The sequence below is a fragment of the Seriola lalandi genome, unplaced genomic scaffold (genome assembly GCF_002814215.2).
Source record: "Seriola lalandi dorsalis isolate HSWRI2012SDOR001 ecotype SW California unplaced genomic scaffold, Sedor1 jcf7180002054277, whole genome shotgun sequence".
Classification (NCBI taxonomy): domain Eukaryota; kingdom Metazoa; phylum Chordata; class Actinopteri; order Carangiformes; family Carangidae; genus Seriola; species Seriola lalandi.
In genome coordinates, this window is record NW_019524830.1 from 1,522,345 (window position 1) to 1,540,070 (window position 17,726).

Genomic DNA, 17,726 nt, shown 5'->3' on the forward strand with positions numbered 1-17,726 from the left:
GGGGGGGATAAGCAAGCTAACAAGCTAAGTGGGGGGAGAGGGGGAGAGAAGGAGGGAACGGTGGATGAATGACACTGTACATAATGGAAAGATGAGAGGATGAACTGTGAAGAGAAAGAGGGGTGACAAAAATAGAACAGCATTCGCAAAAGAGCATGTTTAAAAATCTCACATAAAAATAAAAAAAGTGTTGGGTGTGCCACACTGCAGAGACAGCTGTTTGTTAACATGCAGCAAGTACATGTGGGCCTACGTTACAAACAAAAGACTCTACCATTCACACATGCTGGGCTTTGGATATGACAACAAATATATATAATCTCTATCTGGCGTGTGTCACTGATATTTTCAACACACACACACACTTCCCTGCAGCCTCACATTCACACACTGGCCAGATGGAATCACGCTGAGGAGGACAGGGGAAGGTGGCAGACTTTAATGAACATTAAAAAAAAAAAAAAAGAAAATCACCACGGTTGCCTAGACACTGTACATCTCAAATAACACATAAGGCTGCTACATGCACAACTAATTAGGGAGGCAAAAATACCAAAATCCAATTACAGAGGCAGAAGCTTATGATCATTTGTATCAATTTTGCTGGAAATATGTGCATTATCACTGGTGTGTTCATTAAGATTAACATCAATAAATGTGACTAAATGAAATGCGTTCCATACAGATCCTTCTGTTGGTGGCTTTTTGTTTCCGCTCTCTTCATTGACAGGATTTCTTCATCAAAACACACATCCTGCCTCTGCCTCTGGTGACGTCAGCCAGTGCGTCACGCTGCATCCCCGCTTTACCATAGACACCAACATAATCCATGCACATACACAGGGAGAGAAAAAAAAAAAGAAGAAAAAAAAGATACACGCTCACACAGAGACTCACTGTCAAGTTTGCTGAAAAGGAATGAGTCACAACACCAAGGTGAAAAAGCAGGGGGATGGAGGTTAATAATAATAATAATGAGTGAAAGGAGCAAAATGACAGTTTTAGTGGGAGGCAGGAGCTGAAACTAAAAAGAAGTTCAGCAAAAAGACAGAAGACTTTGGGGACTGGTTGCTGATGTGAGGTTTCTGGTGGTGGACGAATATAGTGACTTTAATAAAGAGGAGTAGGTTGGAATGTAAAACTGAGCACAGGAGTGGAACTTAATGACAAATTGCAAAGCATGATGGGGTTTTTTTAGTTTTTGTGCGGCTTGTACAAACATGATATCAAATTTCAGTTATTGAGGTTTAGAGGTGGTGGCAGGCAGGTGTTGCTGCCTCACTGTTTGCAGTCTTCATGACAAGCGAAGCTAAACCGCTGCTGGCTCCAGCGAAATATTTACTTTACTGGAAGTGTCAGTCTTCTCATTTAAGTCTCAGCAAAAAAAACAGATATGTGTAGGCTATATTCCAAATGTTGAACTTCTTTTACAGAAGAAATCAAAAGATGACCATTAGTAGAGTTGGAACAGAGGCTCAGTCGGTGAACTGGGTCTCATTAATGCAGAGATATTTAGCCCACTCTCACAGGTCTTCTGCTGCATTCCTGTGGCATTACATGGACATCTGCCCTTTTCAAAAAGGTGATGCCTGTATAGAATCTCCATCTCTTCATTCCTTTCATTCTCTCATTCAGTTTTCCTCTCTCCTCCCTGTATTACTCAGACAGCACACTTTCCCTCTCCTTACTTCCGCTCCCTCCGTCCTAATGGCTCAGACAACATATTGCAGCTGTAATCACCCCCAATCTCTGTTCCTTGCTGAAACGACCTGCCTCCTGAAGACAAGGACCATGCTTTAACCACGGTAATTGGCGCAAGGGGAGGGATGAGCCGGATGGGTACAACAGAGGAGAAAAGTAATGAATGCAAGCCGGTGAAAGAAAATGTCTAAGCTTAAGAAATGAAAACGTGTAATGGTGGAGAGGAGGATACCAACCTGTGGGAGGAGATGAAGGTGGAGGCAGATGAAAGGCTGTGAGGCAGCGTCACCATGGAGACGTTGGTTGAAAAGAAGGTGAGCCATGACAACGGGTGTGCCCCCCCCCCCAACACCACCACCACCACCTCATGATGGGGTGATGGGGAGTGAAGAGGTGAGGAGGAGGATAAAAACAAACAAAGCAGCGGGGGAAGAACGACCACAAGTGGCCCTGATGCATCTCTCTCTCTCTCTCTCTTTCTCTCTCACAGTGAACATGTTTTTCTTTTTCTTACTTCTTTTTTTCACACAAGTCAATGCAACAGCATCAGATTTGAATGTTATTCCTTTCAAGAAGAAATCCAAGGCTGAAACGATTGAGTGCTTGCAACTCTCCAACCTTGGCTCTCGGTTGAATCATAGTTCCTTGAGTTGAATCAAAAGCACAGTCCTGAACACACACAAACACACACACAAGACAAAACTCCTTGAGATGCAGTGTTGTGAGGCTGTATGTCTGTGTCTTTGTGTCTTTGCAGCTGGCTGTGTGTGCGTGAATGTGAACAGGAGTGTGTGTGTGTGTGTTTTTTTTCCATTGTGACTGTTGAGCTGATATCATTCTCTCCCCACAGCTGTGATTGGCGTCTGGGTAAACAGCAGCGATGTCCCAGTCGACTGCAGTGGGTTTACAGACTGAAGGAGGAGGAGCGAGACATTGTAGATGATGGCAGATATTATACCGTGATCAAGGAGATGGAATTATATGAATGGTTTGGGTGGGGGTGAGCGTATGGGGGCTGGGTAGAGGGAGAAAAGAGAATAAAATTAAATCTGAGATACCAATTTGGGCCTCGCTGAAAATGTTCAAATCAATGTCACTCAGTCGTAGTGAGATTTGGGGAATGAGTACGAAACAAAATTGTGTTCATTTGTTAACGCTCGATAGAGATTGTTCAGCTAGAATTCTGCAAATTCCTCTAAGAAAGACAACATTGCATACAGGGGGCAGAATAAGGCAAATATGTACTAACTTTCAATATGCAAGAAAAAGCCATTAAATTCTATAGCCTCACGTGCCTTCTTCACATAATGTCATGTAATTCTGTTTGGAGATAATAATACATCATGCTGTGGTTGGTTCAGGAGTTTCTTTCTAGAGCATGCTTGTTTTCTAACTAAGGTTTATCAAGACATTCTGAGCTGTAGAACACAGCTCTCCCGCAGCTTTGGATGTATAAGCTATGAAACTGATAAATTAGAAAAAGCCAGTAACTAGATACTTCACGTTGGCTGAGCAGAGCAATGTGACTCATCTTAACATAAGAAAAAAAGAAAAAACTGACAAGATATAGGCTCAATTAACATAGTTTGTCTGTGGAAACGGTTCAGCTAGCACAAACTATGCTCCCAAGGAGACACAGCTGCATTTCTTCTGCAAACATTACAAAAATATCAGAAACACTAGCAAGATTTCATAAAAGCAGTCACACACTTAAAAACCTATGCCCCCTTTGCAAGGAGGGTGAAGGTTCAATGGTATATATATATATATTATATATATATATATATATATATATATATATACACACCATAGATACAGAGAGACAGAGAGACAGAAGCAGCAGATATGGACAGTATTAATAATGTAATGTAAACCAGGAAACAAAGCCAATGAGAGAGTGAGAGTAGCGCTAAGGACTCTCAATCTAATTACTATAGTTTTGCCTCTTCCCTGCTGCAGCTCTCATCAATAAAGAGAGATAAAGAGAGAGAAGAGGGGAACGCAGCAATACTGATCAGTGGAAATGTTTGTCTTGTTTGTGATGTCTGAAGTATCTGTGTGGGTCTGTGTATGGAACAATGCACACAGACAGCACATCACAAGGGAGGGGAATCACAGATTCAGTCAGTGAATCTTCCGCCACCAGGAACCTGCTGGGATTTGAGTTTAAAAACCTCTGATCCATCACTCAGAATCATCATAGTGCCCAGGGGGCTGATGTAATTCACACAACAACACATACACAAGCAAATAGACAGACAGACATTTAGATTAGCTGAAAGATACAACACAAATAAAGCTACACGATGAAATGCTTATTAATGACAATGTGGTTTTGTTATATTGCTTCAATGAAGCAAATGGGGGAACATTTTTATAGCAATACGTGACTCTTTTCTGACACACACCTGGATATGTATATGATAAACACTCCAGATATTTCCATATTGCTCTTAAAAGTATTTCTGTTCCATTGTTGTGGTGCATAATCACTCACTCACACACACACACACACACACATCACAACAACCATATGACAAGTTATTTTTAGCACACAATGTGGTGAAGAAAAAGCACATTTGAGCTTTACTGTCTGAAACACACATAAGAATACCATCAGCGTGTCTATACTTGTGACTGTGTACACATGAGTTTGTACCTGTACATGGGCACAACCCAAAAATTAAAGGGCTTTAAAGCTGGAAAAATATCCTCTTCACAGTGCCTGTGCTCTCTTTGCTGTTCAAAACATCTGTCACTTTCACTCTCATTAAATCATTAAGGCACTGAATGATGTAAATGTGTCGACATGAGCTGGGCATTTGCATTCATCTTCATATGGCCTCTGTGTCCTTGTTCATTTGAAATAAAATTGATAACAGACAATGAGCATATTCTGCTATCTTTTTCTTAATGGGCACGCAGGAGAATGTAACCTTTAAAAGATTGATACTATAGTGCGCCGGCAGTCGTGATCTCTGCTGTTGCTCAGGGTGGAGGCTGTTTCTGAATGGAGAGGTGTGATGTCAGAGTAGTGATGCTGTAGGATTATACAACACATTTCACAAACAACACGTCTTTTTCTTCTCTCTCTTTCTCCTCCACTCTCTGTTGGTCTCTTGAACTGTACTTCAGTTTCTTTTATTCCCCCCACTCTTCTTTTGTGCACGCACGCACACACACACGCACGCACACACACAAACACACATTGACAGGAAGTTAAACAAGCTAGCACACAACAGCAGCAGCAGCAGCAGCAGCCAGGCAGATGGATGTGTCTCTTAACGTCAGGAGGCTCTCTGCAGCCCTCCAGCCATGGAGCGCAGGCAGCTGACGGCACATTCAAGTGAAAAGCACCTCCAACGTTGTCAACGTTGTCAACGTCTTTGCTGTGATGATGACACACTGTGCGCTTGACACAGAAGGTGAAGCGAAAAGATTAAGTGGGCAGTTCTTTTTCTAGTTTAATGGCATGAAAGGATCACAACATGAACTAAATAAGGAGCATGTTGCATGGAATTAGATGTGCAATGAAAATGAGGGGGCTGAAATGGAAGAGCACTTATGTGTATGGAGTGTCAGAGGGCATTGAGTGGAATAGTTGGAATTGTTTAAGAGGGTATAAAGGACACTTAAGATGTTGCTGGAGCATCAGTGAGGGTAGAGTCATCCTAATGTATATAACTGACCCATTTGATGAGCTTGTAGATAGAAAAAAAGCATGAAACAGAAGTAGTGGAATGTAAATTTTAAATTTATTTTAAATATATTTATTGCTTTTCAAGCATTAAATGATTTGGCTATGGATTAGTTGATGTACTGAAGATTCATCCTGTGTCTAAAAAGAACTGTTTGAATTTTTTTTTACTAAATGAATAAGTTCAAAAACAGAAGGTGATTGAGCATTTTCACCTCAGTTTTTCAGTCCTAAAGAGAAATTACATATAGAAAGGAAATTAAGATTATATTAGATATACTATTTAAAATTCACTATTTAGTCCAATTCAAAATATATAGGCTAACGAAAGTTGCATTTTTTTGACATCCACATGGATGCATGCATGGTGAAAAGAAGTACCTTAAGAGTAAGGCTTTTTGATCTCACCATAAAGTTTGCCACCACCCATCCATGACCTTTCATGTGGAGGTACAGCAAGGTGCCCCCCTTTATCTTGCTCGAGCTGAAGGAATGCCGTGGAGCTTCGGCCCCCAGCCGGCAGGGGGGTGTTCATCACCATCTCTGTCAGCGGGGAGAGAGAAAGAGAGAGAGAGAGAGAGAGAGGAGCTGCTGAACTGCGACAGCAACTCCGCGGTGGTTTTAGCCTGTGAGTCATCGCTAGAGGGTTTAACTCTTCATGTGCCGCGATGGCGATCAGTGACGGTGGAAGTGATGGTAAAAACAACATACATGTTTTACATTTAGATGGCTAGAGATGCTCTTTTGCGAGCAAATCCATCCGTATTTTTGGAATTTTATGCACATAATTTTGAATAAATACCTTTTTTTTAAAAAAAAAAAAAAAGATGACATATCTCATTACTGTTTATCAGGCTGTTCTTTTAATAAAAACAATCTGCTCATGCAAGTGTTTAAATGTCCCGATGGATGAACAATCCACATAAACATATAACTCTTTGTGAAGTGAACACATCTGCTTCCAGACTTCTTTTTTTCTTTAAACATTTTTTTTTTTTTCAGTCAATCGCTTATGGAACAGGTGCTGTGCAACAGACAGCATAGAGTGCTATTTTTAAAACAGCTAGCTCTTTAGTATGCCATATCATAAACCTGAATCATTTATATGGATTTTTTAAGACCGGCTATTGCGTGTGTTGTGTGATGACGCGGTGGTCAGGTGTTGCCTCATATAACGAGGGGAGCTGTCCAAGTGCTGAAAACAGAAGAGAGCAGAACCGCTTCCAGAGGAGATGCCATACACCTTCACTGCTGTCTGAGCTCTATTGCCAAAGGTAAGACACATATTATTATTATTATTATTTTTTTTTTTTTACTTCAAATGTATCTAAGTATATTTCGATTGGAACACAGTGCTTTGTTTTGTTTTTTTACCATACCTTCTCTCAGATCTCGAGACTTTACGTTTCGTTATTTCTACGTTATCTTCAACATCTAGTGATTTGCTGCTTTAATGAAATAACAAGGAAAAGAAGAGATGTTTTTAATGATGGTTTATGTTGTTGAGAGGAAATCGGATGTTGAGGTTGCCCATAACAACGCGGGGAATGACTCATCCAGTGATGTGGATGTATCTCCTCACGCACAGCATCATATCATTCAGTTTGCAAAGCGTAACTCCCTGACAGGCATACAAATCCCGTATCAAAACAGACTCGCTCTGCTTATGCTTTCGAGTAAGGTTTTGGTCAAAATAATTTATAGAAATATATAGATCCTCGTGGTTTTGTTTTTCCTTTGCTTAACTAACATCTCGCGCTCTCTTGATTTGCAGGTAATAAATAGCCTATAATGCTGCATTTCCACCACAAGTTGCCCACGGGGGGAGCCGTGGTCCTGCTCGCCTTCCTCCTCCAGGGATGCGCCGTGCAGCCTGCGTCTCTCCCCCGCCACTACAGGCTCCGAGGCGGGGAGAGTGAGGGGAGCCCGGCGGCCTACCCACCGAGCTCCGACATGATCAAAGCCCTGGAGTACATTGAGAATCTGAAGCAGCGGAACGGGGGCCGACCTGAACCCGTGGATTACGACGAAGTGGACAAGTTCAGGGTCCTGCTTCAGCTCGCCTCGCAGCAGGACGAGGGTCCCGGGGACCGCCAGCCTCCTGCCCCAGGCATGCAGAGGCAGGACATTACCGCTGAGCAGCTGATGAAAGCCCTGCTCAAGTCTCTGCAGGATCAGGTTGGGAAAGAAGCGAAACTCAGCCCCGCATCGGCGCCCAGGAACGACCGCCGCACGCACAGGCACCGCACCAAAGACACTGAGATCCCCGAGAGCGCACCGGTAGACTACGGTAATTTCCCCAGACCCCATAAGAAGTACCCGCTGATGTTTGAGGATGAGGAGAATACAGACGCTTCAAAGAGAGCCACAGAGGACCTGGACGAGCAGTACACACCCCAGAGTCTTGCCAATTTACGCTCCATCTTTGAAGAGCTCGGGAGGATGCCCACAGTCACCGGCCAGAAGAGAGACGTGTTCGGTGACGACGATGATGAGGAAGAGGACGGGTTCAGCCTGAGAAACCAGGCCTACGAGGATGTAGCCGGAGGAGAGGAGTGGGTCCCAGTGGAGGAGAGGGAGGAGACGGAGGAGATGGTCAACGGGAGCCATGAAGAAATGGCAAGGGCGCTGGGGGACCAGGAGGAAGCAGAGAGAGAGGAGATGCAACGCCGGGCCAGCCAGAACCAGGAGGAGGCTGATGATGACACTAAGCTGGTAGATTACTACCTGTTGAAGGTCCTGGAGATGAGCGACCAGACGCAGAAGAGGGATAAGACCGGGGATCAGAGAAAGAGACTGATCCGCCCCTCCATTGTGGATCCTCGGACAGTGAAGGAGCTGCTGGAGCTCTCCCTGAAGCTCCACGTCCCTCCACAGGACCTTATCGACATGCTGCTCACAGAGGAGCTCAGAAAGCTCCACCGTGATCCCCAAGCCTCAGCCCGCTACACGACCGGCCAGACCCCCAAGATCAGGTACTTCAGCCGCAGACTGCCGGTGAAGAGCAAGACGGCCCCTGAGGACATGGACAGAGAGGACTTTTTAGACATCATCGGAGTGGAGACCATCAGCAACGAGTATCCCGTGGTGCAGAGACCCATGAAGACATCTCCCTCTTCGGACAGAATCCCATTGGCGCCCAACCCTGCTGCAAATTCAGCTCCAGTTAAAATCCCCCCTCCGTCCGGACGCAGGGAGAACCTCTTTTTATCCGAGCTCAACAAAATGCCCCTGAAACGCCAGGCCGACGGTGCAGACGATGACGACGATGATGGTGACGTGGAAGACGAGGTGACGACGTACCTGGCTGCCAAAATCCTAACAGAGTACCCCAACACCATCACCAAGCGGGACACCCAGGCGCAGCTGAAGGGGCAGTTCCCATACGAGCTTTACGAGCGCGCCTTGAAGGACTACTTGGGGCAGGCGGACACTGAAAGGAGGCCACTCGCCAAGAGGGAAACCGAGCTGGTCACAGAGGAGAAAGTAAATCCCACAGAGATGCAGGGGAAAGAGGAGATACCGGCAAAAACCTCGGCTCCAAAGATCGTGAATGAGGAAGAGGAGGAGCACCGTGAAAAAGCAGTGGCAGGGATGTAGCCTGATCCCCTGCAAGACGCACGAAATTATGAATATAGTATTTATACTGTCTCAAAAATAAAGTTTGGTGGACGTGATCTAGTTTACAAATTTCTATTATATGAACTATAGCTGGTAGGTAATATCACCCTAACGAAAATGAATAGGCTATAGCAATCTTACAGGTCCAATACATTTTTTTTTGAATACTACTAGTCCCTACTTGCTGCAAGAACATTTTAGAAATATTATAGTGATATCACAGGAGATTAAAGGCGCAATCCGTGCACAAATGACAAACAGGTATCCTTGAAACACTTTTGATTGGGTGTTAACCCGTTGTTGCTCTCATATCTACAATGGATACATTGACAAATATCAAATGACAAGAACATCCAAGTTATTAAGGTTTTGTGATGTTGTTCAAAGTTTGTTCACATTAATGGTGTTTGTAAGCAGGCCTATATTTTCAACTATAATCAACTGAGTAATGTTAAAAAAAAAATGCTTATTTTTCATGTCAAACTATTCAAACAACATATGTGAATATACATGTAAATTATAAAGTATAATGCTGACTGGGCCTTTTAAAAAGCATACAGTATAATGACAGGAGTACTAGAGGAATATTATGGGGGGGGTTTCATTTGGCCAGTGTGCTGGGCTGAAAACGAGTGTTGTTGTGACTCGTTATATATTCAGGGTTAGTGGATTTAATGTTATTATTATGGATGATTATTTCCAAGTCTAAATATAAAGACCGTCGCCTGCCTTCCAACCCTTTCATACTGCGAAGCTCTGTATTGTTGGCCTACCAGTGGTTGTGCTATGTATGCTCATTTTTAAACCATTTTGTACATGTTCAATAATGTATGATGAATCACAGATGAATAAAGCATCAGCTGTATTATTTTTCTTCTTTCTGAGTTGTGTTGCCTTATTAAAAAATAAATAAAATCACACCATACACCATACGCAGCCTTGGTTTGTAATCAGAGGAAGCAGGGGAAATAACATTTTTAATCACGCTGAGTCTTAGTAAACATTAAATTCCATAAGGTTGGGTGGATTTTCCGATATCAAATGAATCATCAAATGTATATTCATGGTAAAAATGATTACTCAAGCCAGATTGTTTATCAAAATACACATTTTAATCATAAGCTCCAATATCATAAATTTGACATTATGAAAAACAGTGATATTCACACCCACTCTGGCAACCGCTTTTTTTAAGACTAATGATCACCGCATGTAAATAATATGTTATACAGATTAAAAGAAGTATGAAATTTATCACAATTAGTCTCACTCAAAATTCTAAAAGCAAATTATTTTAACTCCACAGAAATCTGTTGTTTTAGAGACTGAAATTTGTTGAGTTGCAGAGTAGCACAATTATTTCTAAAATCAGTCCATAGTATTTTTGGAACAAAACCATTCGCTTCAAATAACTTATATAAATGTGTGGTTTAAGTATCAATGCAACACATTTGTAAATATAATATCACTTCATTGTTATGATTTCATATCCCTGATCCTCTATTAGTACTTCATTTACAGTTTAATGACGATCAATGTAAAAACATGTTTTCCCCCACCCCGTCCTTCACATGACTATGAACAAATATTAGACTTACTCTCAAATGAAGTTATATTGCAGCAATGCTTAAGATAGAAGGGAAGCAGACATTCAGCACACCCAGTTCTTTTTTTGAAAATGTTCGGGAGAGTCAAAGTTAATTCCATTTCCATGTTCAGATACTTGCTTGACTCATGTACAGTACATTTGGTTCCTGGATTCCTTCCCTTTATGTCTCTTTTCCATGGGTTAAAATGCAGGTTTGCTCATATACTCCTCCATGGTCTAGAAAAAGGCACAAATAAAGAAATCACGTTCTTAGCCTCTTAAAAATGTACCACGATATAATAATATTCACAGGCACACAAATAACATCGCCTGTTATTAAGTACTGAGCACACCAACACACGATAGGTAACTAACACAAGCACAACATCTAACCTTTCTGTCCATATTCAAGGTCATCCAAACAGCTCCACCTCATACCACTCACTGTTGTCATCCTGAAGCGATAATGGTCAAAATGAATGGGAGGCTACACTGCACAAAATCCAACTCTAGATTACAAGTGTTAGTCAGCGCTACTCAGAGGCACAGAACAACACACCCAGTTAAACTACCGTACCACACAGAGTCATGGACCTACAGGGAGAGCGGGAAGAACCAGCCAAAACAACACTAAAACCTGCGCCACGTTCCAGGGAAATCTGTCTCTCACTCGCAATAACACTGGCAGAGAGAGAGAGAGATACACACACAGAAGGTAAGACAAACAGCAGCACAAGCACAAATCTATATATAAAAAAAAAAAAGGAGCAACAGCTAACATCCACAAGACAATTAGCTATGAGAAAGACAAAGACACACCAGGGACTCAGCAGCACCACTGTTAATTCATTATGACACTGGCTACTATGCGTCACTTGCTGGTAAGTTGACACTCACACAAATAAACTGAAACAAGTCCCCATACTGGAGCTTGATACAGCATTTATGATAAGTGTTGTTGTTTAGCAAAATATGAAAGAAATCAATTTCAGGCATCTGGGCCTTTCTGAGTATCCCACGGCCGAGATTAAAACAAGACAAAGATCCTCTAAACTACATTCCAATACATGTCTCTATTTCTTTAATTATATTGAGTCATGCAACAGATGTTACATGGTCACACCACAGATACAAGCCACACCTTGTGTTGAATGAGTGTGTGTGTGTGTGTGTGTGCATGTGTGTCACAGCAACTCACCTCCTGTAACATGTCTGAGGCTTCGATGGAGCGATTCACAATCTGTTTGGAGGTTTCTTGTATCTCGCCCCCCATTAGAAACTCATCCAGGATAAAATATGCCTTCTCAAAGTTAAAGATTATGTCCAGCTCACACACCTGAGAGGAGGTATGAAGGTGAATACATTGTTTTGTTTTTGTTTTTTTAAATATGACAGTTCACAGTGCAGAATTGACTTACATTTTTTAAGATTTATAAATGCTGTTTTAAATTTCTGCATTAGACTAGATAAAAAAATGAGATGAAACACATTGAAATACATTGCCAAAGTATTTGTCCAGCAGCTCCACATAGCGATGAATAACCTCCAGGGCTAGCAGCTCATTCTCCTGGCTCTCAACACCCAAGCAGAAATACAGGCTTGCATATCTGAGGAAAAAGTGGACAATGGACGACTATAAATTGGTATTGATGGAGATAAATGATAATATGCAGTGGGCGTATATACAGTAGGAGTAACTATTAGTGAAAATGACACTGGTGGTCTTGCTGCCTAAGAAAACACAGAAAGTAATTTGAACAGGTGAAACAAACATGTGGGGGCAGCACCCACCTCTTGTAAATAATCTTAAGGTCTTTCCAGTGGAGGAAGTTACAGGAGCGTGGTTGCCGTGCCAACACCATGGTGGTCATGTCCCTTATGATCTTCTTCTTCTCCCGCTCTGACATGGGCGTGAACCACTTCTGTAGACGCAGCCTCCCTTGGCGACTGAAGAGCAGCAGGAAGCGCATCTAACAACACACACGCACCACAGGAGCAGAGGGGCAATCGTAATGCATGCACACACACACAGTCATTCCATAGAACATTATTAACTCCCCTCCAACACACACACGTACAATTCAAGGGTCAAACGAGTGGCTTGCTGTTGTCATGGCTCATTAAATAGTAACTCCACTGACCAAACACTATTAACAAAGGGGGAAAAAATAGGTTTGACAGGCAGAAATGTGAAGGTCAACAAACTATTGAGGAAGAGGTAGTTTTAAGTTTCCTTTACAATTTTCAAAAGAGCTACAGAGTTGGGTTTCGGATGTTTAGAGAATGTGCTTCCTAGCATTGGAAGTAGATTTGGCTACATATCAAAATGGACATTAATTCCCCCCACCACTTCTACCCGAACCACAGTGCCACTCTGTTTCCTTTAAGTCTTCCTCTCATTGTTCATATAAGAGAGGTTAAGAGGAGTGACTGAACTGTTTTTTCATGGCATTAAGGGTTTATGGACTATATAAATGAAATCGACTTGTCTTGAATATCTATGCATATAATTGCAAATGCTGCATTACAAAAAGAATTATAAGGTCAGAAATCCTCTTCAGTAAAGTGTTCATTTATAAATTCATGTTTTGCAACAAAGGACTGTTGAAACCACGGATGTTCTTTTCCCCAAAAAAGAAATATGTAGATTATAATCCACAAGATATGATCCATTTGTTGTAATGCTGGGGCCAAAATAAATGGCTTCTTAAGTGTTGATATTTTAAAAAAAAAAGGAAAAAAATAAAGTTGCCTAAAAAAGCTATATAGATAGCTATGAAAATATACACTGCTGTACACCACAGATTGGTGGAGGTCTGATTCTGATTTGCTTCATTGAGAGCATGAATGTTTCGGGTGTACAGAAACTTCATCTCTGTCACAACAAAACAATTACATCCGGTTTTCACTGCATGGAAACTGGACAAAAAAGAAAAAATACATATAGTACTATCAAAACAGGCCTACAACCAGTCCTTGTACTGGTATTTCCAGGTGCATATGCCCTAAGTACGCAAGGTTAGGCAAATTAATATGGAAAGCATCAGACTACCAGTAGGGCTGGAAAGTGACGAAACCTGTTTTAGTGAGGGGACCGGTTAAGGAAACGTACACCTTACTTCCGACTGTCGCTAAAAGTAGGATAAACATAATAAAAACTCACAACAGAAATCAAATACAGCTGCTGTCGGGCGTCCTGACAACAACAAACAGGCCCGAGAGTAAAATGAAGCGGTGTAGAGGTGTAGTTTCTAGCTTTAGCTACCTGTCAGCGACAACAGGTGTAACAGGTGAACAGGACAGGTTGACGCTACCTCACACCTACAGACATGCGTAGGAAAAATAACACCGCCAAACACTTACCATTTTTGACGGCGCGCCAAGAGGTATGAACGCTATCAAAAGAGTAAAAAAAAATAAGCACTTTAACCCTCACAAAGGGTCAACTAGTCCAGTTCAACACATATCTATCCGCCGTCCACTCCAGCCAGTGAGAAAGTTCGTTAACTCCGCCCCTCCCGGCCGCCCTTGAGGAGCGGTGCCTGCAGGACGCGTCACCAAACCTCACAACCATCTGGATTGGTTATTGTACATTTGCATTACAGGGGACGCTCGCGACCAGCAGCTCATCCCAACCTTTAAAGATCCACCACGTGGTTTGTGCAAGGTAGTTTCAGTGAGTGAGCTGATAAAACTTTAACTCATATCACTGGACTGATAGGACAACTGTTTTAAGTGTTATTCCCGTGCAGGATCGGTAGAGAGCAGTAAGTGTTCTCCCTCTCTTCATGTTCACAGTGCTTGACAAGGACTGGCACGCTGGTGCACTTTATTCATTGGGATAGTTATTCACTTAATAACATGTCTGTGTACCGAAATGCCATCTGGTTTTTGAACGGAATCCACCACTACACAAGGTCAGTACTGAGTATTACTTTGGTAATTATCCGCAGATGCGCAGTCAAATAGAGAAATGCTGTCAGGGGGATGCTCTCTGAATTTCAGTTAGTGTACATACATATACTGTGTATTATCCTAGCTTGTTGACTGTCTAAATGTAGGATTAATTGTCTTCAATATGTATTCCATGCCATTTATTTAAGACCAAAGGGTGGTAAACAGAGTAATATCAAAGGTCTGGTCGCTGTATGGCACACATCACCACACAAACTGGCCTTTATGTACAATTACAATAGTTCCATTGACAGCTGATGAGTATTGAGGATGACATTCATACCACCTGACTCTACTGGAGCTAAAATGTGGAGATTGTCAATCTTGTGACTTTGAAAAAAAAAAAAAAAAATCTGTATTCCTCTCTTAACTTTGAGACACACATTGATAAATGTGTTTTCTGTGTGCCTTCAGGAAAGGTTATGAGGCAGCATCTAAAGAATTTGAGCCCCAAGACCTGGATGTGTCTGTTGTGGGAAGATCTTTTATGGTCACAGGAGCCAACAGTGGAATTGGCAGAGCAGCAGCCATGGCCATAGCCAAGAAAGGTACATCCTGGAGAGTTCTGATCTCTGTGATGCACTTTGTATTGATTCAAAAATAAAGCCTCAATCATGTTTTGTGTTCAGGTGGCACAGTCCACATGGTGTGTAGGAACAAAGACAAAGCAGAAGAGGCCAGGGTGGACATTGTGGATAAGTCTGGGAATACAGTGAGTGTTGTTTGTCCACATCATGCCTGACATTAAATAGACAATAAAGTGACAAATCCCATCCTTTGTAAAAAAAAAAAAAAAAAAAAAAAAAATTCATTCATATGGCTTTTCTAGGAGGTATACATCCATATTGTGGACATGTCAGAGACATGCAAGGTCTGGGAGTTTGCAGAGGCCTTCAAGAAGCAGTATCCATCCTTGAATGTGCTGGTAGGCATCACCAATCTCTTGTAATCTTCATCACTCACTTCTCTCAATTAATGATGTTGATTTAGACTCAGCTGTTTGACTTAGTTTGACTTTGTCAGATAAATAATGCAGGGTGTATGGTGCACAAGAGAGAGGTAAACGCTGAGGGACTAGAGAAGAACTTTGCCACAAACACTATGGGTGAGACGTGATCCTGTTGATCAAAATCCCACAATTCTATGCAGACATCGGTTTTGAATATGAAATCAAGGCTAAAGCTTTTCTCCATCTCTCTAGGGGTGTATATCCTTACCCAGACTCTCATACCACTTCTCCAGAAGAGCCGGGATGCAAGAGTGGTAGGAACACATGCACAAATCCACACAAACAAAGCGCTTTTCTGCATTATGTGGACAGCATAATGCCACGTTTGTCTGTTCTGTAGTGGCGGTTATCTAAGCACACTGAACCACTTTTCTCCCTGCCTGTTAGATCACTGTGTCCTCGGGAGGCATGCTGGTCCAGAAACTCAGAGTTAATGACCTGCAGTCAGAGAAGGGCTATTTTGATGGCGTCATGGTCTACGCCCAGAACAAGGTAGGGAGGAAGATGTAATCCAGATTAGGAGGCTAGCATTTTAGAATTTTTAAAAATGATCATCTGATCTCGAACTACATCTGTAATAATATTAGTGATACAGAATACATTTAAAGCCATTAAGAAAAAGGGGTGAGACAGGGATACCCATGTGTTGTTTCTTTTCAGAGACAGCAGGTGGTGCTGACACAACAGTGGGCCAAAGCCAACCCTATCATTCACTTCTCTGTGATGCATCCAGGCTGGGCAGATACACCAGGTACTGACTCATTATCTTATTACTGCTGTTTTTATTCGTTTTCCTTCGTTGCTGCAAAAATGTTTTTCAGTAAACAAAAAAAAAAAAGTTGTGCACAGCAGTCTGGCCTATCAACTCTGCTGATAGAGATGCTACAAAAATGTCTTGAGTACAAAATTAATTTAAAAACAAAAATGTAGCTGAGATACTGGGGACTTTTTCTCTACCATTTGGACAAGTAATTATTTGATTGGTTTTAAAAATAATAGAAATATATCAAAATTTGAACAAAAAAAACCCTTAATATCTAAATAATTTGCATGATCTATGTTTTTTCATATTTTATAGTCATTTGATAACAGACATGATTAGATAAAAGTTTATTTTATTAGAAGCCCATGGTTTTCAAAGTCATTTCCTAATTTTGTGATAAAATGCCAAAGTATTTTTCTTTTCTTTTGTTTACACCGTCAACTTTTAGTTTTGATTTGACCAATTTTATCTAGTGGAAAATCAAAGCTCCTTTTTATGATTTACTTCACTGCAAAAACAGCAGTAGTTGAGTTTTTGTTAGTAATGTGAACAACACAACACTTACCCCAGCTGATTTTATTTCTTCCTGTTTCCAGCTGTTTCCACATCAATGCCTCAGTTCCACCAGATGATGGGGGAGAGACTGCGCAGTGTAGAGCAAGGAGCGGACACTGTTGTATGGTTGGCCTTGTCTAGAGCTGCTGCCAGAACACGCAGCGGGCAGTTCTTTCAAGGTGAGCAGCATGAAATCTGACAGACTCTTCATACACAACAAGAGACATGGTCCTCTCTTTTTTTCCCAGTTCTCCTCTGTGAATTCTGCCGTCATCATCATCTGGTGTCACTTGCTCTGACAGATTGTTTTTGTTGCAGATCGTCAGCCTGTTCCCGCTCACCTGCCTCTGGCCTGGACTCATAGTTCTTCTCAAGAGATTCAGAGTTTCATGAGTCAGCTTGAGACTCTGGCCGAAGCTGTACAGTCACAACCTGATCCAGAGCTTAAAGAGCCCCTGAGCCCTTCCACACCTCAGTTTGTTTAAATTCTGATATCACTGATGTATCTGTTGTACCATGTCATTAAATTATTAGTAACAGCAAGATCAAACACTGAAAAATGTGACACATTTGTCATATTTAGTCCTGTGACTCTTAATTCTGCCCATTCTTTTTAAAGACAGCTTTTAGGACAGTTCATAGCTCAGTGTCACCTGATTTGAACTGTGATGTCACCATGTGTTAACTGGTCTGTTTTTGAACTGGAAATGTCATAAACTATTGATTTAATAAGTAACTGATTTGATATTAAGTATATCAATAGTGGTTACTGAATACATGTAAAAACATGCCTGTCTGTTGCCTAGACAATAAAACAGAGTTTGTTGGATTTTGATTT

At 41.7% G+C, this 17,726-nt stretch overlaps 3 protein-coding genes across 4 annotated transcripts; 2 read left to right on the forward strand and 1 right to left on the reverse strand.

Moving 5' to 3' along the window:
- The first annotated feature begins 6,594 nt into the window (after positions 1-6,594).
- Positions 6,595-9,884, forward strand: scg2b (secretogranin II b). Its single transcript, XM_023405390.2, has 2 exons — positions 6,595-6,672; positions 7,173-9,884. The coding sequence occupies exon 2, from the start codon at positions 7,190-7,192 to the stop codon at positions 8,996-8,998; it is 1,809 nt and encodes a 602-aa protein (XP_023261158.1). The 5' UTR covers positions 6,595-6,672; positions 7,173-7,189; the 3' UTR covers positions 8,999-9,884.
- A 225-nt stretch (positions 9,885-10,109) lies between these two features.
- On the reverse strand, positions 10,110-14,116 carry ap1s3b (adaptor related protein complex 1 subunit sigma 3b). 2 transcript variants are annotated; one of them, XM_023405460.1, is made up of 6 exons: positions 13,971-14,116; positions 12,399-12,577; positions 12,106-12,214; positions 11,806-11,943; positions 11,001-11,062; positions 10,110-10,844 (listed from the first exon to the last, which is right to left on the reverse strand). In XM_023405460.1, the coding sequence occupies exons 1-5, from the start codon at positions 13,971-13,973 to the stop codon at positions 11,021-11,023; spliced, it is 471 nt and encodes a 156-aa protein (XP_023261228.1). In that variant the 5' UTR covers positions 13,974-14,116; the 3' UTR covers positions 10,110-10,844; positions 11,001-11,020. The 2 variants fall into 2 exon arrangements, with proteins under 2 accessions (XP_023261228.1, XP_023261229.1); XM_023405461.2 differs by lacking the exon at positions 11,001-11,062 and having other exon boundaries at positions 13,971-14,113.
- An 84-nt stretch (positions 14,117-14,200) lies between these two features.
- On the forward strand, positions 14,201-17,717 carry dhrs12lb (dehydrogenase/reductase (SDR family) member 12-like b). The gene is made up of 10 exons (XM_023405457.2): positions 14,201-14,524; positions 14,976-15,109; positions 15,191-15,273; positions 15,391-15,486; positions 15,585-15,666; positions 15,763-15,824; positions 15,958-16,062; positions 16,231-16,321; positions 16,930-17,067; positions 17,207-17,717. Exons 1-10 carry the CDS (start codon positions 14,469-14,471, stop codon positions 17,371-17,373), a joined length of 1,014 nt encoding a protein of 337 aa, XP_023261225.1. The 5' UTR covers positions 14,201-14,468; the 3' UTR covers positions 17,374-17,717.
- The last annotated feature ends 9 nt before the right edge of the window (positions 17,718-17,726 follow it).

What these genes read in the sequence shown, in the direction of transcription:
- ap1s3b (XM_023405460.1), bottom strand. An exon ending in CTTAAGATTATTTACAAGAG is followed by an intron (nt 12,215 to 12,398) that starts GTGGGTGCTGCC and finishes CTTTTTCCTCAG; the next exon opens with ATATGCAAGCCTGTATTTCT. An exon ending in TGGACAAATACTTTGGCAAT is followed by an intron (nt 11,944 to 12,105) that starts GTATTTCAATGT and finishes ACCTCCTCTCAG; the next exon opens with GTGTGTGAGCTGGACATAAT.
- scg2b (XM_023405390.2), top strand. Translation starts at nt 7,190, where the DNA reads ATGCTGCATTTCCACCACAAGTTGCCCACGGGGGGAGCCGTGGTCCTG.
- dhrs12lb (XM_023405457.2), top strand. Translation starts at nt 14,469, where the DNA reads ATGTCTGTGTACCGAAATGCCATCTGGTTTTTGAACGGAATCCACCAC. An exon ending in TGGATAAGTCTGGGAATACA is followed by an intron (nt 15,274 to 15,390) that starts GTGAGTGTTGTT and finishes TGGCTTTTCTAG; the next exon opens with GAGGTATACATCCATATTGT. An exon ending in CAGCGGGCAGTTCTTTCAAG is followed by an intron (nt 17,068 to 17,206) that starts GTGAGCAGCATG and finishes TTTTTGTTGCAG; the next exon opens with ATCGTCAGCCTGTTCCCGCT.